We start from the raw sequence: 26,686 nt of genomic DNA on the forward strand, positions 1-26,686 counted from the left end.
ATTATTTGGCTTAGTGATGAATAATGGATGACCATCTCCCCTCTGGCTCTCCACTACAGCAGCACCTCTCAATTGGCCTTGGCACCGAGCCATTCACTGGCCCGTCTGGATGGCTGCTTGGCTGGCTGGCCGGCTACCAACCCAAGAGATCTACATGATGATTGCAATATTGGGAAAGCATGGACACAATATTAGCAATCTATATTCTGGGGGGGGATGGGAGGGGTTATGATTCACATGTTTGGCCAACTCAGTAATTTGTTGTGACAAATAGAAGAAACTATTATGATTTTTAGCCAGGATTTTAGCATTCCTTTCCATCAAAATCAATTTAGATTTTTACATTTAGAACAAAAAACAATGTAATTTGTTCATTTGGGCACAAAGTGTCTGTCTTTCTTTTTTTTTTTTTTAGAAAAAAGCTGCCCATTAAAAACAGTAATTACTTTCGCTGTATTAAAATAGAACGTGATGGTCTTGGACACTAAGTAGACCACAGGGCCAGAGAGAGTGTTGTACAGAGCGTGGGAGAAAGGCCTGAACATTGTCCTTGCCCTGAAAAGCAAGGAAGCCACTCTTCTTTTATTCCTCCTCTCATCCTTGTTTTGCACTTTATCTCCTTTCATTCGCTTCGCTCTCCGTCTTATTTTCAATGGAGCACTTGGGGCCAACAGATGTCAGTGCTGTGGCTACACACACAAGGATACACCTGGGTATGAGAGCGCCAGCTGAAAAGAGACAAGTTCATCCAAAGGGCCTAGCTAACAGTAGCACAGGAGAGGCCAAAATGCCCATTGTGCCCCGGGGCTGTTCAGAAGCTTCTTACCCCTCTCTGTTCCTGAAGACAGGCTCCTAAGGTGCAATTTGACAAGATGGTTTTTGTACACTCGTTATTTGTGACCCTTTTTTGTCCTGCATTTTTGTTTTTTACGCCTTTGTTTGTTTGTTTCTTTCAGGCATTTGTGGCGTAGCCTTGGGTCTTTTGACAACAGCTGGGTTGCCGAGCGCAGCATTGAATCAACGCAAGTTCCGCACAATGACTGACAAGCGCTTTGTAGGACAGGAGGCCCACAATGAATGTGTCTTCGCTAAATACCACTGGTTGGCCCCATAAAGACCAGAAGAGGCTTGGTCCAGGAGAGCCAACTGCACTGCTATGACCCCCGGAGGGGGTGGGACAACTGCAACATGTATCCTATGGATTTATGTGTTTGGGCAGAGCATTATGCAGACAAAAACAAACAAATTTAGAGAGTGGATGAGGGTGAGAAGGTGTACTTTCAGGATTGCCATATTTATGTCTTTGAAAATAGACCCATTCATACCTGATTAGTGAATCACAAGTGGAAAACCCTAAAAGGTCACGCACAAAAATTGTTTGCTGCAGGGCAGCCACAAATATCATTTTGACAAGTTGAGCATGTGCCCGTGGCCCTGCAGTCACCCACCCTTTAACCCCCCCCCCCCTTCTTTGACCCCTGGGCCTCAGAAATGAACCTGCAGTGAACCTAGAGTGGTGCTGCAGTTCTCCGAATTTTCCTGAAACTCTCAGAGCCCTTTCACCCCACGGCCTTGGTCTATGTTAGCTGCTGTCACCCCTGCAACAGCTGGACTAACTCAGAGAGCTTTACTGGGCCCCAGGGGGAGGGTCAGCATTGCCGTTACACTACCTTTATTACATGCAAAAACAGAGAAGGACATGCACTGGGTAAAATACGGGTCACTTGCGAGAGGTTAGTACAGTTGCCCCAGAGCAAGAAGGTCCTTGCTGCAAATCCCCACCTGAAGTTTTCAAGTTTTACTTTTGCCTTTGTACATTTTCAGCTACAAGCATGCAAGTGAATATGAGTAAATGACGTGTGTGCTCTCTGATGAACCATCGACCTGTCCATCGTGTATTCCTGCCTATTACCCTCTGATATTTGAGTTCAAGCACTCCTCATGACCCCTGGTGAGCAATAAAAGACAAGATAGAGGGCTGGTAAGGATTACATATAGACCCATTGCACCTGAATAAGTTTTACATAACCTTGAAATAGTCAGAAATAGAAAAAATAAAACACGAAGAGACCATATTTCAATATAGTCATCAGTGACTGTTGTGTTGGGAAAGCTGGAATATTTCCTTTTTTGTAGATTTTTATTGTAATTAAGACTCACTGAAAACATATTTCAGGTTAAGCACACGCCAAGCAGTGAGGGAGACAAGGAGGAGGTTATTGATCCCTGTTTTTAATGCTTCTTCTTTCATAAAAGTTCATCAGCTTACAGAACTGAAGCCTTCTGGATAGAAGGCGAAACATCTTCAAAAGAGAAGAAAAACAGTCCAGTTGCCACAGAAAACTACCTTGGATCAGCTTACAAAGTTCACCGCCGGCTTGAACCAAGACTCAAACTGAAACAGCCTTTGACCGGGACGGAAATGATGTAAGTCCAGTCTGACCTATTAACAGTCATGGAGATAACATCTTTTCTCCATAGAGAGTCTTTTCTACGCTTTCCCCCCCTAAGAATGTTAAAAAAAAAATTAAATGTGATTAAAAAAAACTGAATATACATGTATAAAGAAACTTGTTTTTTCTTGGCTTGTTTGCCCTTTCTTGGTCGGCAGCGCCGAGGAGTTCTCTAGCTGTGGGCTCATATTCGCTGGACAAATCACAGGGACTTGTGGAATCACCATCCTCAGTAGCCACTGAACAAAGTCTGGAATAATATGGAAAAACCTGCGAGATGGATTACGAGCTGTAAAAGTCATATTTGCCAAATTACTGTCCAGCCATAACTGTCACAGAAACTTGAAGACAGGTGTTGACTAGATTCACAGGACAGTAAACATACAGGAGAAATAAAAATAACTCCCAACTCAGAGGGTATGGATAACATGACCCTGTTTTACTGGCTGTGTAAATTCTGCCAGCGGCGATGCACCTGGAGAACGCCATGGAGATATGAGCGTCCAGTAATTCAGTTATATGCAGAAATGTACACATATGCGTATTTCAGTCTGTGTCCACTTGTAAAAGCACACGCTGCCATAATTGTTAACAGAACTCAGCGTCATGCTGAGGTCCACACCCAGTGGTTGAAGGTCAGATCAGCCGCTCTCCAGCCGCCCTGGCCCCACCTTAACTCACTCACCCCCGTGGCCCTCCTCTTGCCTTCATGCAACAACTCATGCTCTGTCAAGAATCGCCCCTTTAGTGCACCTAAGGAAACCCCAACCACACATTTGACGGCATGTTTCTTTGAGTGTATCGATAAACAGTTCTCCAAGTTAGAAGTTATGGCTTCTATCTGATTGCACAGTGTAAACTCCAAAGAGTCCACTCAGTTATGGTAAGTGTTGTGTTTAAGGCTCTCTTCCTCATTGTCCTACTCACCTCTTGTCCTTTTTCCATGAGGGGTCAAAGATTTCACCTTATCTGGAAGCCATCAGGAGTGCCAGTTCTGCTCCTGTGACTCATTTAGTTGAAAGTGTTATTAAAATTGTGATGTGGCGAGGATGGGGGGGGGCAAACACAAAAGAACAAGGAGATTTAAAGCGAAATTTCATAAGCGCAGTAATGTGGGCCTTTGCCAACATTTTCACTGCAAATCATCGTAGATTTTGTCTCCAGGGCCACAACTCAGATGTTGTGAGGGCAAAAGAGTAGGAGAAGGTGGAGGAAGGGGGATATTGCTCCAGTTTACTATTTTGGCTGGGGCTTTCTTCTCGCTGTGTGGTCACGGGCTGGATCGGCGCAGCAAGCGGGCACTGACAACACTGGCTGGCCACAGCTCGGCACAGAAGCCACAAGGCCACAGAGGAACTGAGAGGAGGGAGAGTCGTAGCGCAAAAGCTAAAGGGCAAAGAATGTAGCTGAGCTTCGCCTTGCACAGGTTCAAATCCTGTCCCCCTTGGTCCCCACCTTTGTCTTCTGTCCAGCGTGTTCATGCTGTTTTGCACTTCAACTTCATCCTGAGCAAACTTCAACTTCAGCCTCATCCATCTCCCTCTGCCCAACCCCACCCCCTCTCCGCTGTTTTTCAGACAGACACAGCTACCCTCCTGGACGTTTCCTTTCTGCTGGCCTGCCGCAACAAAGGTGCTCAGTCATGTGAAACCTAATCTCCAGCCCCCCAAAACCTGACCTTTGACCCCTTCAGTCTTCACACAACCAGAGGGGGAGGAGAGCCAGGGCAGGAAAGGGAGGCTTTTGGGAAAAGGTCACATTCCCGAGGACACTTTTGTATATGCACGTGTGTACGTGCATGTGTGTGTGGGTGTGGACGTGCATGTGTGTGTGGGTGTGGGTGTGGGTGCATGCGCGCGTGTGTGCACGCAGTCGATTATGTGGTCAGGGTTCCAGCATGTGTGTTTGATTCGGTTTCAAAAAAGTGCACAATAAAAGTGTACACGCTCCTGCCTTTAAAGTTCTCATGTGTGCACATGCTCGTCTTAGTACAGGAGCGTCTGCACGCATCAACACACAGAATGTGGACGTCTGTGAGAAAGCACCTTCAGCCCCCCAAGCACCTCTGTCCATAGACAAAACACAGACTTTGTTTTGTAGCCGAGCCTAACCTGCGAGTCTTGTCTGGGCAGTGCTCCTCTCCTTTCACCCTACCCCAGCGATCCTTAGATCGTGTGTGTGTGTGTGTGTGTGTGTGGTGTGTGTGTGTGTGTGTGTGTGTGTGTGTCAGCCAGTGGGTGTCAGCTGTCCTGGGTGATTAGTGCTTTTATATTGTTCCAAGGAGCTCGGACCAGGCCCCCCTTCATTGCACCAAGGCACAGCTGCAGTCTGCCTCTCCATCTTTGCTCGTCAGCCTTCCTTTTGCCCGCTGCAACTCGAGAGACAAACTCGAGCCCAAGACAAAAAAATAAATTAAGAATTAGAGGAAGAGGGATGGACGGAGAAATAAACCGTGACAGAGGACATAGAGAGAATGATCAAAAAAAATGGAGGGATAGTAGAGATATGGAGGAATGAGCCTCTATATCAAGTTGGAGGAAACCAGAGGGAGCAGCGGCAGATGGGGAAAAGTGGCATATTAGGAGGATTAGAGAGTCAATTCAGCGCACTGAGTCTCTCCTGGCCAGGATTTCCCCAGCTATGCCTGGGAGGCCTCCGCTGCTTTAAACACAGTGGCAAGCCAGGACAGATCATGAGGAGAAGAAACATGTGTGTGTGTGTGTGTGTGTGTGTGTGTGTGTAAGGATGGGAGGGGGTTGCACATATTTAATTATTGTAATGAGCCACTAATTTCTAGCCTTCGGTAGGATCCATCTATCCTATAAAGAGTTAAAAAGGTAGCACAACTCTGTTTGTAGTTCCTTTTTTTGGTCGCAAATGAAAACCAAGTGTTTCTGCCGCCACGGCAGACTTTTCGAGTCAAAGAGCTGCGCCTGTTGTCTTTACGAGTTAAGGACATATGTCTACACAAGGAGCGAGAGGAGGGGGCCCGGGGATGGTAGGCAAGGGCTGAGAGTCTGCTATGGGAAAACTATGCCTGCTATGCACAAGTTGTTTGGTGGCGGGATTTGTGGGCCAGAGCATTGTTGCTCTCTTGACATTGAACTTGGGTGATCGAAGACAAGAGGGGGAGGTGTTAACTACCACGCTGAACATTACAAGTGTGTGTGTGTATATGCACACACGGGCGAACAATTCCTCGCTCCACACACCCGCCCTCCCCCCCCCACTTCCTTGCGACTCTGCTTTATCTTAACTGTCAACACCTGGCCTAAGCAGGAACCTCTCTCTATCTGTGAACTTTAATCTGGCCCTGCTAGGCAAACAGCTCAGCGCTCGGACGAAGAGATTCTGGCACATTCACCTTTCTTTGCTTCAGTTGGGAAAGGTATATATATTTAGATTTAGATTTATATATACACATACTCACAAATACTGAAGGCTGTGAACACAGCTCACATTGAGGGGAAAAAATAAAGAGACAGAGGGGGGAGAGCCAAGAGGGGATGGGAGGGTTGTTGGAGATACAACACAGATGCTCTGCTGACCTGACAAGGCCACAGACCGGAGATATGCAGTGAACCTCCATCCCCATGATGGGCGACTCAAGCTGCGCAGGGCAAACGCGCCGAATCAAATGTACACAGTGGACTTGGTGCCTGCATATGGTGAAGGTTTTGTGGATCCGAGTGCCTCACAGTGCTACTTAAAACCGACAATGCTGATGAAACACAAAAGCACCCAAGCGTCAATGCAATATGTATGTAATACTTTTTATTTATTTATTTCAAGACAAAAAATGGCTGAGTGAAGAGAATAATGCAGACAACAGCTGAAAATAGAGTGGCATCTCCATAACTGAAAAACCTCAACGAGAAACCCTGCATGTTGAGTCAATATTGGTCAATGACCTTTGGTCATCAAGTAGACAAATTAAGCAATCACAATTCATCAGGAGGGAGAGAAAAGAACTGATCTGATTTGCATTGGCTCTGTTCTGAACAGAGCATGTGTGCATGTGTGTACGTGTGTAGTCTTAATAAATAATGTCGACCAATGCCACAGGTCAACTTCAAGTTCAGCTCAGAACAAATAAATCGAGAGTAAATACAGAACACAGGATGAAATCAGAATGAAAAGGCAAATGTACCTCAACATCATCAGCAATGACAGCATGTACCGAATTTTCTTGTCTTTTTTCCCCCAGATATTTCGTATATGCCTTGCATATGAGATGTACCATATTTAAATTATAAAGCACCATGGTTCTTTTGGCGAAGAAAAACAAAACTGCAGCAAAAAAGTGTTGTTTTTTTTGTTCTTTTTTCTTTTACAGATTGATGTAGAATTGATTGCATATGACAAAAAGGTCTTTTTCAAAAACGGCTGGAATGTTATCAGGTGGTACATGGTCAAGGACAATAAAAAGTTGGCTACCGAGAAAAAAACCCAACAATAGCTCGCATTACTGCATAAAAAATGGCAGGAGAGTAAAATATATCAACAAAAACTAAAAGGATATGTACAACCACCTGTTTTTACCTCATTGCGGCTACTCCAGCAGGACTGCTCGGAAAGGCCATCACATGACCCCTCACCCCCGGAGAACACCTCAACATTTTTCTTTTTCGAAAACATACTTATTTTCAAGCATACAAATTATTCACAATATATTATCCTGCCAAATTAAGAAAATATACGGTGGCAGCTTGTTGGGATTTTTTTCCACTACAGAAAAAAAATGGTACATTGAAACCTTTAAAGAGTACAGGCAAACAGTTAAAAATACAGGCTCCAACATAAATACTATAAGTGCCTACGCTAAGTGAACATTAATTTCAAATACCATTCTAAATACAGGAAAAAAGTCGACCATAGATGTGTTTTGAGCATAGGAACTTACAGGAGTGTGCATTTTCCTATGTTTTAAGTTCTCTCTATATATTTATATATCATAAATCTCTCCCCGATGCAAATTTTTGTTCAACCTGAAGACTTGTGTATAGTAAAGGCGAAAAAAGGACATTTTCATTACACATTACATAGTGATCAAAGAGAAACAACATTAAACAAAAAATAAAAACAAACTTAAATAAGCCCCTCCCCTAAAGATACTGAAGTGTTACTTTAAAAACTCTGCAAGAAAATGTACTTATCATTCAAAATTCGATTTTGTAGGATTATTTTTCTTCTCTCACTTCTGTGGTTGTTGAGGCAGGATGTTTCTATGGCGGTTCCTGCACTGATAGCCTGATGTTTATCGCTCGATGGCTGGCGACCAGTTCGAGTTTCAATCATTTTTTTCCTTTTTTATTTTAAATGCAAAGCAATGACACCACACTAATCTGTCAGCATAAGAGCAAGTTTCCCCTTGAGCGTCTGACTGTAAACTGGGAAAATTGAACAGTGCACATAGATAGTACCAGATGTGAAATCCGGTGCTCGTTTTAGACTCAACCGACTGTACCTCCGATTAGAGAGACAGATACAGAATCCAAGGCAGAGTGACAAGTGCTATATCATCAATATTAATGGGTGGGGGAAAAGAAACTACCACAACAAGCTCTTGAGAATGTTAAAGGAAAAGGAATATAAAATCATGTATAGAACGGATAATAAAATTTAGATTTTTTTTTTACTAAGATTAGATTGACTTTTGTTTGGGACTATTCATCTAATGGGCCAACAAGAATAAGGTTTCACTTGAGGATTTACTAAGATCTAATCTTTTCAAGAGAGTAAGCACTAATAAGGACATATGCATTGAATTGTAAAGACACCCAGTCAACCCATACCATACCCACTCCCTTGACCCTAGCCCTCACCCTAACCCCTGTCACCCAAAAACCTGCTTGGTTTAGAACAACTTAAAACCCACTCCGTGGTCTGCGAATGGCTGCTGGCAACACTGGTGACACCAAAGAAACGTAATTCTGTGCTAAGAAAACAAAACAACAACTGCAAATTGTTAATTCGAAAAAGAGGAAATCTAAGAGCTCACGTTGGTTGAAACAACTCGTCAGTCCACTGTTCAGCATGGTACTGATGTACCGGAAAACCTCAACTGTGAAACCAATTCTACACAGCACTCCTACTCCTTTATAGCATGTAACATGCCAGTAAACAGAATCATAACCTGGAGAATAATAATGTACACGAGTCAGGCAGATAGATGATTTACCAGAGATATACATACATCTTTTTTGTTGTTGTTGTTTCAGCTGGTTCCTTACGCTCCACTAAGTCACAAAATGACGGTGGGGGGGGGGGGGGGGGGGGCATGCAGGTGCTTGATGCAAGGACCTGCTTATTCCATATGTGCACAAAAAAAATGTCCTGTAATATTGTCTAGCTGAAACTCTGAGATTATAGCAAAAAGGGAGGATTAACTGATGCAGGTAAAATATCCAAGGCACTCTATGTTGTCATTTTACACCATATTGTTAATTTCATTGCTGTTTGTCAAGGAAATATTTAATGGCACTAGTGCCTAGCAGGACATAGGCAGCCAAATTCTATATTTCTATATATATATATTTGTATATCTCATCTCAGTCTTGCATGGTAAATCTTTCACAAAGATCCATTTTTAAGTGTAACCCTGCTTGTCTGGATGGTTTGATAATATGACACAAACAGAAATCTGTACATGATATGTAAAACAGTATGTACTGTATGCAGCATGGGTTCTCATAACTAACTTTTTTTTGTTTTTGAAAAAAATCAACAGTTATCAACAGCAACACGTGTTCAACCAAGCCCAGCCAAGGACATTTTTCTTTCTAAGTAGCCAAAACACACCAAGCATGCTGTCCAGTTACAAAAAAATACAAAAACTTGTAAATTATTGCACAATAGAAAGGCTCAAAAAGTTTCAATGTCTCGCCCCTTGGTGGATTCTGCCTTGAGCTTTTCCAGACGGGCGTGTTAACAGGGTAAACTCACATCCTGGGGTCAAACCCTGATGTCCTTTTCCCCTCATATATCGGCTTGTTAGCCAGGGTCGTGTCTTCACCAGGGGAGCTAAGAGAGAGAGAGCTGCCACTGTGCTGCTCTTTGCCTACTCAGTCTTAATGTCATTAGTCAGAGGGCGGTCACTGTGCCACTTCTTCATGTGTTTCTCCAGAGTGCTGTATACACTGAAAGGCATGTGGCAGATTTCACATTTGTACACGTCCTTGCCCATTTGTCCGTGCGTCTTCATGTGGCGCGTGAGCTTTGAGCTCTGGGCGCAAGCGTAGCTACACAGCTCGCACTTATATGGCCGCTCTCCAGTGTGGCTGCGTCGGTGCACCGTCAAGTTGCTGCAGTTTTTGAACACCTTTCCGCAAAACTCGCAGGTGTCATTGCGGCGGCTGTCCTTGGAACTCGGCCTGCCATTGCCGTGGGGGGTGCTGGCTCCGCTGCCGGTGCTGCTGCGTCCCGAGGCGACCCGTTCCCCATCCATCTCGCCAGGTGGAGTGGAGAAGCGCAAGCTGCCGTTCTCTGATGAGTGCTCCGATGAAGAGGCAAAAGGCGATTGTCTGGAATCCCCACCAGTAAAAGTGATAAAAGGGTCCTTGAGTTGCCGTGAGGCAGCGTAGCCAGCTAGCCACTGGGAATACACATTCTCTGAGTTGGGGAATGTTGGCGTGGGTGGGTCAAGGTCCTTTTCTACCTTGATGCGCTTGGACAGTGGACTCAGAGAGCGAGGGCTGACCCCTCCACCCAGAAGCTTCCTGGATAGGTCAGTGGAGAGAGGTCCCAGTCCATTGATCGTAGTGGTTCCATCCTCTGCTCTATCTGACTCCACGGCAGATTCATCATCGACCACAGGTTCTCTGGATAGGTTCCTGCGCTGCGGGTGCAGAGCGTCACTATTCTGGTGGTGGCGAGCGCCTTCTAACCGAAGGCTGAAACGATAGTCATTCCTTTCCTCCCCTTGTTCAACTCCAGCTTTACTCTCAGCCTCCTCCTTCTCTCCTTCCTCCTCTTCCTCCTCCTCCTCTTCCTCCTCCTCCTCCTCCTCCTCTTCCTCCTCCTCCTCTTCCTCCTCCTCCTCTTCTTCCTCCTCTTCTTCCTCCTCCTCCTCTTCTTCCTCTTCTTCTCCATTTTCAGATACTAAACCATTGTTCTCACTTTTGAACTTGGCCACCACGGACTTGAGAGCATCTGTGGCGCTGCCCACTAAATTGCTGGTGCCAGGTTCGGGGGAGCTTGCAGTTGAAAGGCCATCTTCTGACTTGGCATTAGGCACCAAAGATTTGTTCTGACAGTGTGTCTTCATATGTCGCTTGAGTTTACTAGCCTGGGTGCAGGCGTGGTTACAGAGGTGACACTTGAAAGGCTTTTCCCCGGTATGGCTGCGGCGGTGAACTATTAGGTTACTCTGGAACTTAAAGGTCTTCCCACAGAACTCACAAGACTTTGCTTTGAGAGGTGTCCCTGGTTGGATGGTATTAGATGCAACGTTAGGGGTGGAGCGTGAGCCAGATGGTGATTGCGATGTCGAGAGAGGAGGTGTAGCTGAAAATGGAGGTTTAGAACCTGGTTGGAAGGGCTGCAGCAGCCGTTGCATAGGATTGGGCCTGTTAGGGGACAGGGGCGGGGAGGCACCAGCAGCATTCCCAGCAAGCTCACGCAGGCGCCTAGAAAAGTCCATACTTGGAGGAGTTTCGAGTGGCACTGAGTTCAGCCTCATCACCCTGTCAAAGGCGCTGGGGTGATGGGTGGCCAGGGCCAGGTCATCCGGGCTGAGGTGATGGCGCGGTGGCGGACTGAACAGCGGAGGGGTCCGGGGATAGCGACCCTCGTGCGGTGTCGATGCTGATTCCCGGCCAGATCCCGATCCCGGCATCCTCAGGAGACTATAAGGACTCCCATCAGCCAGGTGGACAGCATGAAGGGGCGGCTGAGAGGAGACGCAGTCTCCGCCCATCCCAGGAGCTGCAGCCACGCGGGGCGTGAGGGGTGTGCCTGGTTCGCTCTCCAGATAGATGCGAAAGCCATGGGTGTTCTGGGCGTGCTGCAGCAGGAACCAGGCACTGGTGAAGGGCTGCTTGCAGGTGGTGCAGGTGTAACTGCTCGGCTCATCTTTATCTGAAAAAAGATCACAGGGAGGTCTCTTAAAATTCATAATAATCATCATTCAAATTTATATACCCAAAAATCCAACGCAAATAACACGTGGATGATTTAACAGCCGGTTGTTCTATATAATAATCTGACTGTCAATATGTGGAAAAACTGTCTGAATTTATCTGTTAGTTTTGCAGCGCAGTCTTTTATTTTTAGCACATTCAAAGTATGCCACATGTAATATTACTGTGAATATATAGTGTTTCAACGTGGTATATAATGTTCACCAAAAGCATCAGGCAGTTTCTTACCAGAACACACACACGCACACACACACACACACACACACACACAAAGCAATTTAAGACAATGTGAAATTAACTGACTTTAGCAAGAAGATTAATTAAGCACTCTCCATGTTTTTTATAACTGACATTCACTTCCTGTGACAAACCAATAAATAAAACAATAAAGAAAGATAACCCATGTAGAAAATATACAATTTACACAGTTGAGTGGGCGCAGGAATATTTCAAACAATAATTGACTTTCAATAGCACTTGTACGCTGACCAGAGATTTGCCTGACAATGTGCGCCTAATCTCGTTAAACACACTCATCTCTCCTCCAATGCTGTGTTTACAGAATTAGCTGGGCTAAAGTGGGACATGTATCTGATGCTGCATATTAATGCCGGGCACAAACCACAGGTCACATGTTATTAAACTGTAGCAGTGTTTATCACAAAAAGCATATTGGGGAGGAAGAAATGGTGTGTTTGCGTGGGCAGCGAGGCTCCTGTGAAAAATGCATTTCATGCATTACTTTTCTATTTCTGATATTTCATGCTTTATGGATTTATTTAAATCCTCTCAGGTGGATAGAAAAGGAGAAGAAGGGGAAAGCAGAAGTGAGAGATATGCAAAACAAGAAGCATCCGCCACTTGCAAATGGGCTCCCTCTTTCATCTTCTAGCTTTTTTTTGCTGTTTTTTTTTTTTTTACTTCACTGGAGGGCAGTTTTCTAAAGTCATTTACAGACACTGAACCTAAAACCATGCCTATATTGTGCTACAAAAAGAGAAGAAGGGAGGGGAATTGGCAGGTGTGTGTATGTGTGGGGGGGCACGAGCCATCCCTAAGATGGTGGCTGGACAGTCTTGCATGTTTAAAAGGCTGCCATGCATAGGAGAGACAAAGCATTGATAAAGTAGGGAAGAGAAGATGGCGGGTGTGAGGGGGGGGAAATGCTTTTCACACTCAAACTGAGGGCAGAAGACACCAGTTTATTTATTTATTTTTCACATGGTTCCTCTCTGTCTCGTGCGACCCCTCGAGAAAATCTGTCTTGAAGCCCGAAGCGCGGTAGAAAACGTGTTCCCAATCAAACCTCTACACAAACCTTTTTCTCTTGACTGAAAAGAGTTAAAAGGAGGGGTTACGCTGGTAAATTATGGATCATTACAATCTGCAAAAATTACAGTTAATTGCTGCCACCTGCAAGGGGCTTTGACCCACTATGGAATTTTTCCATCATAAAAAACCCATTTGCCCATACAGGTTTTTTGCTCCGTCTCTCATAAGAACAAAAAAAAAATGCCCGTTAGATTAGCTTTAGCTGTGCATTTCCTGATCACTGTATGTGCAGGTTTTCACGAATTCAACAGAAATGTGCATAATAAAACTAATTTGGTTGCAGCCCATTCCTCACCTGCATATGGATGACAAAGAAAAGGATTTTGTCAACGAATATTTCTGATACATCTCTGAGAAGGCGCTGATCATGAAAGCGTACGGGAAAACGGATGGACAAGGATAATTCTGGCACAAAGGAGAAATTCCTAATGGCAACCCAGGATGTTTGTGAAGGGAACGACAGTCCAAGCACACTTCAGAGCTGATTGGTGATTTATTTTCTCATCGATAAACAACGGCCGGTCTCACGCTACGCCATCACAAGTCTACCCGTGGACTGAACCACAAGTAGCCGTGATAATTGGTGTTCCTGTTCAGGAGGCTGATGTGTTGATGGGCGTCAACAGGCCATGATAAACCGTGCCCGGTTTCACAACAACAGCGGAGAAGGTATCTAAATAAGCCAACAATTGTCCTTAATGGATGTCCTCAAAGAGATAGAAGGACAGTTATTCAAAAGGAGAAAAGATACACAGACAAGGCATTTGACAGCCTTCAAGGCAGTTGTGTGGGTTTTGTATTGGCAGGGAGAAAAGCAGAGAAGGGGGGGAGAGACCGGATGATCTTATAAATGAGTATGTCCTATAATGGAATAAAAGGGAGCTCCCTCTCGCTTCGGCCTGTCTGTTTCTCTCCTTCCATTAACTCTAAGTCTGTGGAGAGTTGGGGCTGGAGAGCTCGGACTAATGCTGGATCTCCAGGTCCCTTTGAAATAGGATCAGCAGAGAGGAGAAACCACACTGACAAGCTCTTAGCTGCCATTTCATGGGAGCGGATGAAAAGGGGGACTTTGGCAGAGGACAGCACATAGTGGGGAACGGCGAGAGCACCGGGGAATCAGGAGCGGAGAAGTGAAAGAATGATAATCATAGGAAAAAGAGAAATATAAAGAAGTAAAGAGCAGAACTAATAAAAACAAATGCTGGTTACGAGCCCCACCGTGTATTTCTATAAAAGGCGGCGAGTGGCTGCGTGTTACGGACACTGTGCACATCTGTCAGGCACACAAACGCAAAAAGGAAAAAGAAAACAACTACACAAGGCCAACAGATGCAAGGTCGCCGAGGAATTTATGGCGGCTCGCACCCATTGTGCTGCTACAGTCACCATTTTCACACCAGACAGCAGTGTTGACCAGACAAAGCAACGGACCTACACAGTCTAGGAGACTGAGGCACCAAGTACATTTTCACATGCAGATTGCTCTATTGTTAGTGACCCAACCCCCCAAAGTCTAGTGCGAGGCTCTCTCAATCACCACACACGCGTGTGCAAAGAGTGACCTTACTGGCGTTTTAATGCCTTCATCCAAAAAAACTGTTGGGCTGACGTAAACAAACAAAACAACAGACCCCAGCACCATCGTGACCTTGACCCCGCGTTGGAAGGTTAATGATGCACTAAAAACGGTCAACGACGGTGTCGTTTGTTCGCTCCATCAAACCCACCATTGTTGTACCAACCTCAGGAAACTCTTTTCCTCATCCACATTTCACCCGTGTATTTTTGTTTGTTTGTCCTTGACCAAGCCAGGACGGTGTGGGAGGGGGGGTCACGCTGGCCTGGTGTGACCATGCAGCTCTCACTCATATTGGTCATTTAGGTAATGGAGAAAGGAGCTAACAGGATTAGCTTGCATGTCTTTCCAGACGGAGGAGAAAAGAGCAGCCCCACAGACACACGGACCTGTTGGCTCCTGAAGTTATCAGTGGCAGAAGCACTCACGCAATCCTGGAAAGTGATTATGCTAATAGCAGGTCTTTGCCAATATTCATAAGTGTTTATGGGTGTTGGAGTGAGAGCCTGGGGATGACAGAGGGTTGTCAATACAGTGCCTCTTAAGAGTGCCTCAGCCATAACTGGTGTTAATGTGATTACGACTCTGTTTATGTCATTAAGGTATTCATAGGCAGGTCTGGACCAGGTGAAGGGTGAAACAAGAGAGGACAAGTAGAGGAAGACACTGGGAATGCAAAGCAGTGCTGGAGGCACCCATTACAGATTTTTTTTTCATTTTTGGATGTTGTCACCTGCTTCGTACATGCGTAGCCCTTGAAAAATGAACACGTACTTAACTTTTTAACCCATTTCCATGAATGCCACCTCTTTATTTTAAACCAACGGGAACAAAATGCAGAGAGAATAAGTGAGCTAAATCATTTTAAAAGGTAATTTATGGGCACCTTCTGATGTTTTTTTTCTCTCAAACTGAAACTGCAGGTTACATCAAAAATTTTAAAAAATCTATTCCTCTGCCTTTCTGTCTTAGTGTGTATAAATAACTACCTTTATCCCCACAGCGCACACATGGTCACACACACACACCCCTTTGTCCTGGTGCTGTATGTTGAGCCACTGGCCACGGACAAAAGGTTTGTTTGACCAACACTTGTTCTTCAGACAAAGCCGGATGCAGGAAATACGGTTTAGTAAACAGAAAGTCAGCCAGAGACTTCAACAGACCTAAATCCAAGTCTTTCACAAATCCAGCATGGCCCAGGGCCTGCAACCTTGGCGGGTGTTGGGAGACGCAAACTAGACAATTAGGAGAGTGGGCCACATGAAGGGAGGTTCAAGGAAAAGGTAGCATGTGCGAGAATGTAGACCTGACAGAAGAAGGACTGAGGCAGACAGGAATGGGAACAATGCAGCAAGAATTGGGAAACAAAGAGGAAGGCAGATGTCCAAGGTAAGGAGGACTTTGATGGCCTGTGCCCAGTAATAAATAATCTGCTGGCTGCAGCTTTGGCACTGATCAAACTTTAAAACATTTGACCTTCCATTTTTTTTTTTGAACGCCTTCCTCTAAAATCTGAGTTCTGATCTGACAGGAAGCCACAAGGACAGATAGTGCTAATGCAGAGATGACTGCATGAGGCACACACAAAAGATAAATTAATGTGTGCACGTGTATACACTGGTACATGATATATATGATATATATGATATCCGCTACAATCATTTCAAAATCAGCAGTTTTCTACCTTTTTCCCCCCGTGTAACCTTATTGCCTTTGATCTTTTTGTGCTTGAACTGCGTTTGAACTGACCATCCACCCACCCATCCGTTCATCCATCTCTCTATCCCTCCATCCATTCATCTAGTCCAGCTAAGCCCAGCTGGACAGCTTAGTGCCTGGGCGCGGTTCGCACCCGGCAGACCTTATAATAGGCCAGACCAGCCGTGTGTATGGCGCGGATCATTATTTGCTCTCTGCTTACCAACATCAGTGGGAGGCCGCACAACGTTGTTTCTCATCAGCGGTACAGTGAAAAGACCTCTGGGCTTCTAAGCTTAACCAGTCTAATTAAATGGACTATCGCTTATGCAAGTATCCAGTGAGATTATTTATCGAGTTGGTATCCACCTCGCAGGATGAAACCCCGTCAACAAAAGCTTGCACTCGGTGGAGCAGGTATTAAATAAAGGAGCGGAATCAAAGGAAGCAAACACTGTCAGTGTCACTTTAAGCACACATATCCAGGTACATAAAGTAGACTTAATCAAGCGTGAGTATTTTTGGAATCCAGCAATATCCCAGATGGTTGAAGAGTCTGTGAACACTTCAGAGGGGAAGTGTCAAAAGTAACCTGTCAAGGAAATGTCTGAATAATCTGCAGCTTAGGCAAAAAAGACCAGAGATAAAGAGGCTAATGAATATTTCTGAATACAGTGGATGGCAACAAAGCAAGCATTTCCACTTCTGCAACATTTAGAGCGGCATATGGGCTTTTTTTTTCTTTACAAGCATCATTTTTGTTGGAAGGGTGTGGACAAAAAAAGCCTCTGTAAGACATGAGGCCAGCAGCCTTTAGCTACACTATCTCTGCATAGCTCAGCTTATGACAGGCTGGCGTCCCTGCAGAAAGGATGGAGGGGGGACCGAGGAGGTCGGCGAGCTGCACATTTCTGCATAAATCTCAGAAAGATAGCATCAGGAGAGGAGAAAGAGGGGAGAGAGGAAGGCAAGCAGCGGAGGATGATAAGGCCCCCGGGGCAGGACATTCGACACTGTCAAAACTGTTTCGTCTCCCGCTATTGGACGAGTGGAGCGCGTTATGAGCCTGCATACCATTTGCCAGGACACAATCCGGCTTCACCGGAGCATACAGGCCTCGTATCTGACCTCTCTGCTATACACTCCTCCACAAGCACGCAGGGAACCGAGGAGGACAGCACACCACTGCATGGACGGAGACTAAAGATCTCTAATGACCGCATTAATGCTTGTGTTCATTATCAGCAGCTTGATTGAGAATACAGGTATTTTAGACCTTTGAAAGGAGCTCAACAGCATAATGACCCTGGCCTGTAACTGGAAAGTCCCGTCATCAACCATCCCTATTTCTTTGGAACTCACTAGTCACTTTGAAAGACGTGCTGTTGTTGTGCAATATGCAATCTTCTAATTACCCAATCGAAAATATAAATAAAGAAGGCTTCACCTCATGTTTAAACCAAGATAAATGACTGACTAGGAGTTATGTATTTTATGTCTTATAATATTTTGGGTAGTTACCGAAATGATCTGGAAAACCAACGGCAAAAGGAACTGAGAGACGTTGTGGTGAGTGATAGTCAAAAAATGTCATCTACAGGCTCAGGCCTGCAGTTAGGAAAGCTAAGCTGATGGTAGTGAGAACACACACACACACACACACACACACACACACACACACACACACACACACACACACACACACACACACACACACACACACACACAGTATGTGAGCAAACACTTCAGCCTGTCTGCAGGTTAGCGTCATTCTTCCCAGTCCCTCTGGCCTTCTGGCCCTCATACAGCCTCCATGCTCTTTTGTTACTCCTCCTTCCATCACGCTATTTCCTAACACACTCCGATGACAGAACTGAGCGAGGTTAAAGTGGTTCTGTCTCAACCAGCCACACACACACACACACACACACATGCACACAGTTTTCCGGTATTTTTCTTTCCTTCAGTACTCTGGGACAGCACCTTTGGCTGTGAACACCTGTGCCACGATACACCTCTCATCCTTTCCACCTACTCATTTAGAGCCAGGGATATCTCAAACCACCCAACAGGAAACTGCACAGACTTTTCTGTATTCCTCCTACCCTTGCCTGAGGTTCTCCATCACTGTAAATAATACTTCCAGAGAAATTTAGACATAGGAAGGAAAACCAGGGCGCAAAAGAGGGATAACCATTGCTATTAGAGCTTGGAAATGTGAATCTATAAAATATAAAAGGCTGGATTAAAGATTTCCAGGGTGAACTACAGAAAACTCAAAGATCAGGCTCATGATAACCTCAGTTCTTAGTTCTTCAACAAACACAAAGTAGACCAGAAGCTCTCGAGCACGGGCCATCATTAAGAGCCCAGCAAACAAGGGCTGATTTAAACATGCAGTTATTTTTCACCCTGTCCTATCACCTCAGGGTGAGAAGTCCAGGGCATGTGAGCCGGGGCCAACCAGAGCAGCTCGTTATGCAGATGAGCCTCAAGGCCCTATGGAGGGACACGGCGCTTTAAAACAAGAGGGCCAGTGTCTCGGAGTGTCTCGTGGCCCGAAGCTGTGGAGGATGAGGGTTTAACACGAGTCCCATCTGCTGTGTGTGACTGTGCACACGGTGGTCGAGTGGTTAAGAAGGCATCAATAGCTGGACTCTTTAGATCGAGGGTATCTCAGGGTCAGATGCGGCTAACAAATCCATTTTCCTTAGAAATAGACAAGTGGCGCGTACATAGAGATGCTCTTATACATGATGCGACCACAGAACTGAACACTGGACTTTTAGTAGAACCCGATTCAATCGGTGTATTGTCTTTAAATTTGGGTGTATCACACATCCGCATTTAGCCAATTAAATCCATCACAATTTCATGACTCCATACGCTATTAGAAATGATGTTCCCTGTTCTTCTAACAAGGACACGCTGCTACCAGCGACGCCTCAATGCCCCAACCCACCAACATCACTTCAACCGAAACGCCGTTTCATTTGCAATTATTAATTCATTGAGGAGAAAACAGTGCCGGGCCATTTCTCCAACTAGACACTGTCCAAATCATGATTAAAATTGCAATATGGCCTCCTGTTCAGTCCCATTTCTGCCCCTCCAAGACATTCTGACAGAAGCAGGAGGAGACATGGCAGAGCAAGGACGTGGTCAAATATCCAAAGTGACCTACAAATGTTTCCTTGAGGGCACTCCTGATCAGCATTCGAACATGACACTAACTCCGCTTCCATGGTGTTCTGGAGCACTGCCCAAAGAATTGCTTAATCAACCAAATGAGTTATTATACCACACAACAGTATTTATTCTGCAGCACAGATTTTAACTTCATGCGCAGCTTCAAAACTGGGCAAAGACAGCCAGTTAATATTTGCATGTAACACTGGCCATCAATAACAGCCCATAAGATGTATGAGCCATATGTTTGGCAGTGGCAGGCCACGCTTCACACAATCCTTCATCTCTGAGGCCTGCCTTGCAACATTCCTGCCTACTAATTGAAGACATGTGGCGTGATCAGCCACCATAGCGATGGTGGGGGGAGGAAATGGTGGACAATAGGACTTAACGTGACAAAGACAATAAGCCGTCTCCTTAACATCAGATCGCTATATTTTACAGCTCATTTTGATTTCAATGCACGCTGGCCAAATGATCTGCAGTCAGTCCTCTGCACCATCGGGTCTGTGGGATATATAGCACATGGAACCTTCCGCTCACTCTCCCAAGAGGTGTGTCAGGAACATGCATAGTTTCGAGTAGTAGTGAATGCGATATTAATTAAGGTATCCAACCTGTAGGTTCCTTTGTGCCCAGCTGTAGGACATAAATCAGGCCTTTAACAAGGCTACAGCCCTGATCTCAAACCATGCTGGAATGCTACCTGCACAGCCATGCCAAAAATCTGTCTGGGTCTTGGGCTCCTATAGATCACTATGTTTATAAGGGACTGTAGCGACCTACTCTGGAGGAGCGAGAAGAGGGTGGATGGAACACAGGAGCGAAAACGAAGGGGGTGAAAGGGCGGCAAGAGCTATTTCTATTAAGGTCACCGGGTTTATGCAAAGCACATGCCCTGCACATTTACATGGACTTAGGAGGTGTTGTATGTTAAACAAATCTCCTCAAAAACTTTTGGATGAAAATCAGGTACAGAATATAGAAAAGTACACAGGATGGAAACAAACATCTGCAAAGGTTCAGCAAGAGCCAAGGAGTCTTCAGCTAAAAAGCATTAATAAAATGTTCTCTGGTGACATAGTAGTTAATACAGGGAGAAGCTAAAAGCTTTCAGACTTCAGAAAGAGTAGATCAACAGAGCTTGTGAAGGAAACATGTGTGCCTTTGGTGACAGAAGGATTTATTCACAGACAGCTGCAGGACGAGATGCGCCGTGCATTTTAAGACCGACGGACTGTCCGACTCTATGAATCAGTCCACCTTCGAGCCATCAATTCTGCATATAAAGGGTCCCTGAACCACAGTGGCAGGACATGTACATAATGTCAGTGCACACACTTGTGGAAAGGCTTACAACTTAGCCGTCCATGTATAAATAAGTATGAAAAGTACAGCGGTTTTGGTTTAATGACTGACCGGGGGATGGTTAGTGCTTGAATCTAGGCAACGTCAACTGCACCACCACCTGATTTATGGACCAGATGTTTGTGAAATTGCTCGTACAAACTTTATTCGTGCACAGCACGGGTGGATTTTCAATATAAAGAATGGGCAATGCGCTAACAGCGTGCCGTGCTGTTGAGAATTGTTCAATTAAAAATTGTAATTAACGAATTGCCTTCACTGTTGGGTAATCACGTTTCCCTCTCTTGTCTATCTCTCTCATCACTTATATGCTAACAACAATGGTTGGAATGTAACTTGTAACTAACACCCTGCCAATGAGAACTTGGGTTCCCAAGATCCCCGTGTCATTTTGAGAGAGGCTGACGATCCCTGAAATGACACTGAGGTCATGGGAGCGTCAACCCTGGCAGACTGCTCATGTTCCATTCCAGGGGATGAACTTTGTAGGTTTGCACAAGGTCACACTGTAAAGGTCCTATAGGCCCGCTCCATACATGTACAGCTGATAGGGAACGGGCCAACACTGACAATCTGTGGAGGTGAACTTTTTAGAGCGATCACATGTTCCTTTCACAGGGCCATGTACAGTAAATAAAGATATGTTTAAAAACACATGTTTGGTCTTGTAATGCATGGCCTTTAGTGCTCAGGTTCTGTTTCATTATACTTTCCTTGTCCAGAGTGAAAGTGGATGAAAAAGGGATTTAAGGGCAGTGAAAGAACATGCATATTATCCAGAGAGGGAGGGGTGTAGCTGAAGGGTGTCAAGAATAGTATAAAAAGCTGTGAAGAGTAGAAGAAGGGAAAAACAAAAGAGTAGTGGACAGCTTTATACTGCGGCACCCCATTCTAGGTTACATTAGTGACAGCTGCTTCCTTTGTGTGTTTTTATGGCCAGGCCCCGAGAAAAAGCTGCTAAAATTTCATTTAATCTGCCTCAGAAACTCAAGTGTCCGTCACACGCTCAAACAAGGGAGCCTGAAAGCACCATGCTCTCGAATATCTGAGGCAAAATAACGCTAATAATATCTCCGTCCACGGCCGTACAGGCAGACATTTTGTGTAACCGTAGAGGGCTCGCCTGTACCACTGGTGCATGGGAAACTGGCCCCGTCCATGGGGAGGGCATTAGTGGCCAATGAAGGAGCTGGGCAAATGTTCTCATTTCAGTTACTTTCACACCCCCCCAAAAAATCCTACTTTCGCTCAAAGTCTGATTGCATCAAATCAGCTAAACCCAAAAAGCAAAGAACAGGAGCAAAAAACTGTTAAATGATCCCATAAGCATCGTCCCATCAAAACAAGCAGTACATGAAAACCGCCTACTACAAATCCAGTTGTTCAAGACGCACATACCACAATAAACGTCCTCTAGCATTTCTCTGGCTGTGTCAACTTGACAAAAGGATGGAGTTTTGACAGCCGTGGTTACTGACAGAAAGCAGCAGCACAGGCAGCGGTTGGGTGCAACTTCCTCTCCAGACTTTGGCTACACAAAGCGACATGCCCGCATATGTCCAAATACATTTAATTCAGATAAACTGAAGGAAAGATTAGGGAGCGGTTGCTTGTTTCGCATTGTGGTGCTGCTCCTGCTTGGCTCGAGAGGGGAGGGAAAGAAGGACAAGGAGGTATTCTTTGCAGCGCTCGGGAGGAGAGGAGAAGAGAACAAATCAAAATATTTTGTTACAGGGTTGTTGCAAACATTGACTGACTTTGCTGGAGGTTTTCTCTGAGAAAGTGTGTTTTTCCTTCATTAGATCATATTTAATATGACTGAACAACCCCAAAAAATTGGTTTAACGCATGTCAACCACAAAGGACTGTGACTTTATTTTATTCTTTTATTTTTTGCTCGTCCTTTTCACAGGTAAACTTCACAACTTTACAGTCCAATAATGTCACTCTGGTGTAGCATCGATACTTTTTATGCCTTTTTGAGAAATGCGCCAAAGGCATATAAATTTCAATTTTTAAAAAAAGGGGGGGGGGAGGGAAAATCTTTAAGGGAAAGTAACACTGAAGCATAAATAGGTGCTAATGAAGACAGCATGCTGTGGGGGGCGGGGGGGTGGGGGTAAATTAACCTTTTTAATTGGAGAGTGGTCGTCCTCTTTGGACCCTGCAGTTGGATCCAGAGTGCTGACAGATGATGAGAGGAAAATGGCAGGCTTATTACAGGCAATCTGGCCTTTCAACTTGGCAGAGCAGAGGAGTACCAGAGCCTGGGGAGAACAGGGCATGTCCAGCATGGAACGCGCTCCCTGCCAGACCGCTCGCTGGCAGCGGAGGGCTTGCCTCAATAAACCTAGGGAATGGTTATCTTGGCACTTTGAACCCGGGACTAGAGAGTTGCCATGTGGAAGCCCGGTTCCTCGTCTGATTACAATATTCTACCCCTTCAGGAAAAGCGGAGACGACTTTAATGAAACAGGGCAAAAAAATTGGAGGGAACCGGTCGGACAGGTAGGGGCAAGGGAGGAGTGTGAGGAAGGAGAGAAATGCACGCACTGTTTGGGTTCATGTGAATCTGCACTCATGCACACAGACACACACAGGCCTGTTACATCTGCTCAGAGTTCAGACAGAAGAGCAGAAAAAAGATGACAGAGAGAAAAACTCCCTGTCTTGCTGTCAGCCTGTGTGTCTGTTTATGTCTGGCAACACAGGAAAAACAAAAATCAAGGTCAGGCGCTGGATAACCTCTTCACAACAGAACTGCAGGCCTGTGTTAACATGAGGACTCATCATTTGAAGTTTTACCTGGCATATGATCCGATTTAACTCGGTTTGGGCTGTGCGAAGCGTCTAAGATGGCCTCGCTCATTGTCTCTGTCCACTAGACAGTTGATGTAAACATAATTGGGACGCCCAGTCTTTGGTGCTGACCCCATTAGCTAGACGTTCATGGTCAGCTCTAGGTCACTAAGACAAAAGACAGAACCACCGATCTTAAACCTCTTTTCCTCCCTTAATACCTCCCTCATCTCGGTCAGTCCGTCTCTCGATTCTAACTTTCTAATTTTCCGTCTCACTCTTCCTTTGGATATTTATCCATTCAGGAATAACTATCCTAAAGGAATACATGCAAACTCAGCACAACCTCTCTCTCCCTCTATCAGTAATCTCTGTCCACATCTCACTTGCAATTTTCTAATTTACTCTCTCTGTCTTTGTCCATAATCACACACCAGACACATGGCCGAAGAGAGCAGACTACCATCTGGGAGTAGTGGCCAGCTTTGTCTGGGTGTGTGGGGGGGTAAATGCGCCAATACGACCCCCTTCAGTACACACACACACACACACACACACATGCAATCTTTGTAGCCTCAATCACCCTCCCTGTCCAAGTGTGAAGGCTCTTCTCATCCAATCTGCACATATACATATGCAAATTTGCAGGGGGGGGGGGGGGGATTACAAAAAAAAACAGCCGTCATCGCATGAACACAAACCGCGGCAAGACATTATGTCGGCAACGGGGTAGCCGAAGCAAGAGTTTGGGAGAAGAAAACGGGTTTTCCGAGAAAAGGAGCGAGAGCTGGAAGGTTGTGCCAAAAAAAGAGCGCCTGAAAAGCGGAGATGAAAAGGACCTGCTTTATAAATAACAAATTAATGTGAGCGTGTGTGAAATACATGCAAATGGGATTGCACGCATTTACATGGGGACGCACGTAAACGCACGCACACATGGACAAGCAATCATACATTATCTATGCCTGCCCTGCAGCGTGCATGGGATGAGATTGTGCATGAAGCTCCATCTGATCAGTGGGGACAAGACGCTACCTTCGCAAGAGCTGAACTTTGTGGAACTGCTTGATTTGATTTCAGGCAAATAAATTACAGGATGATGCAAAGTTTTTGTTTTTTTTAACTACAACTACATAACATCATATTTCTGGAATGTCTGAATTTCTGGAAGCGTCGAATTAAATTTGCCAAATTAAGACATCTAAGGCGCATTGATAAAACCTTGATATCATGAGTCGATGTCTCCATGGTAACTGAAGGTCTTTTGTCCACTTTTTTTTTGTGACTGACCACGAGGCCTGAATGGGGACAGGGAACCAGACGGAACAACAAAGAGATGGACACCTGCAAGGTTAGTGGGAAATCTAATGTATGCCTGACCAAGTTCCATCCAACCGCATCAGCAGTTCACCTTCACAGTCCGAGCAACAATCACGTTTCTCTGCATTAAAATCATGTGCACATCTGAAATCTCATCAACACTTTAATCAAGAGAGTTGCTAGCTGGAGCTCAAATGAGGTATCAGATGGTTTTTTTGTTTTTTTCTCTACACTCCTGCAGTGATAAAATCTCATTTCCATGAAATCTTTACAAGTTCCTGACGTGACAGAGCTTTCTGATGTGCCGTCTCCGGGCCGCGTGCGTGTATGGGAAGTAGAAACATTTGAAGTGTGCAGCGAGCAACCTGCCTTTAAGACTCAAGGGATACATCCCAGTCGTAATTAGGAGCGGAGCCGCATGCGTACATCATTGGACATAGATATGATTTTGCCTTGGGTGTGTATTTATGATGTGTAGGGACACAAATAGGTTTCCCTCCCACACGCAGCACAACAGTCCATTATGTACATCTTCCATATCAGATTCTCTCCCCTTCAGTTTTCAGCACTCTCATGTTTGCTGTTTTCAGTGCACAATAGATGCCGTGGTGTTAAGTTCAGGTTGCCCCAACAAGAGGAGAACGCCGACACCAGGCAAACAGATTTTCCTACTCTTCCCACCCTGTTTATGACGGCTCCCTTCGTCTTTCTCTTTATTCCCACGCTCTGCTGCTTCTTTTCTCCCTCTCCTCAGCATTGTCCCGTGTCCTCAGGTTAGGGGTTCTCTCTGTTTCCTCCTCTTAAAGCCTGGAAAACGAGGAGAGAGGAGGGCTGAGCGACGGGGCCTGTCTGTCCGCCTCCTTCGGCCTGGTTGGCTAACCGGTCTGAACTGGTTTTGACATAGGTGAACCAGAGACGTGTCCTCTTTTGCCTCTGGACAAAAACGAGCCGTGGAGACATTCCACCCACAGTCGGCAGGTACGGGGGAAGTGTGCAATTGTGCACTTGTGTGTGTGTTTGTGTGTGCCGGTCTCCCAAGACCTCAGAGGCCTGGCCCATTGCCAAGTTCATCTGTTAATGGACAGCGACTAGGAGAGCTGCCCCATCCCCCTCTTTCCAGCAACCATGCTGGCTCACGACCCCCCCTTAACCTCCCCAACCCCCAGCCAGGCCTGCCCAGATACAGACCCCTCGCTCTCCCTCCACCTCCATTCCCTTTCTGTCCCTTCCCCTGAAAGCTATATCATTCCCTTTCTCCTCCTCCTCCCCGCCGCTGCCCCAACACTCTATGCTTCTCCTATTCAAGATAAACAGAATGCTTCAAGTTCAGGGGACACCCAGGGACCCTTTAACAAAGCCATCTATCATGCTGTCTGCCTCAGACTCCTTTGGACTTAGTGGACTATGCTGCTCTCTCTCTCTCTCTCTCTCTCTCTCTTTCTCTTGGTATTTCAATTTGAGTCTCCTTGTTAAATTCAAAGATCTTAATTTTCATGAGAAGCAGATGTGTACATCTATCCTGTAAAGCAATGTCCAGCAATTAAAAATATATTTCATTACAATCACGCATGCAGAAGAAATTAAATAATGCCATCTCGTGGCCGGCTGCAGAACAGAATGAATCCCACCTCCCTCCATCCTCGCCTAATGACTGCTGGATTTTAAGAAACAAAGTCCAGCCAAGTCAAACGCAGATAAAATGTACTTATCTCCCTCTCCCTCCCTCTGTCTCTGTCTCTCGCTCTCTCACTCGTTCTTGCTCTCCCTTCAAATATATGTGTGTGGGTGTGTGAGTGTGGGTGTGTGTG

At 45.4% G+C, this 26,686-nt stretch overlaps 1 protein-coding gene and 1 long non-coding RNA gene across 2 annotated transcripts in view; one reads left to right on the plus strand and one right to left on the minus strand.

Annotated features, from left to right (window-relative positions):
• The first annotated feature begins 251 nt into the window (after positions 1–251).
• LOC130526997 (uncharacterized) lies at positions 252–2,556 on the plus strand. Its single transcript, XR_008950912.1, has 2 exons — positions 252–857; positions 957–2,556. It is a non-coding gene; the product is annotated as an uncharacterized LOC130526997 (long non-coding RNA).
• Positions 2,557–6,205: 3,649 nt separating this feature from the next.
• The window catches only part of LOC130526996 (B-cell lymphoma/leukemia 11A-like), a 30,138-nt gene continuing 9,657 nt past the window's right edge, over positions 6,206–26,686 (minus strand). The window contains exon 3 of the mRNA XM_057035008.1: positions 6,206–11,531. Coding sequence (XP_056890988.1) covers positions 9,514–11,531 — 2,018 coding nt within the window. The 3' untranslated portion in view covers positions 6,206–9,513. The remainder of the gene's footprint in view (positions 11,532–26,686) is intronic.

This window comes from Takifugu flavidus, chromosome 6, assembly GCF_003711565.1.
Source record: "Takifugu flavidus isolate HTHZ2018 chromosome 6, ASM371156v2, whole genome shotgun sequence".
NCBI classification, from domain to species: Eukaryota; Metazoa; Chordata; class Actinopteri; order Tetraodontiformes; family Tetraodontidae; genus Takifugu; species Takifugu flavidus.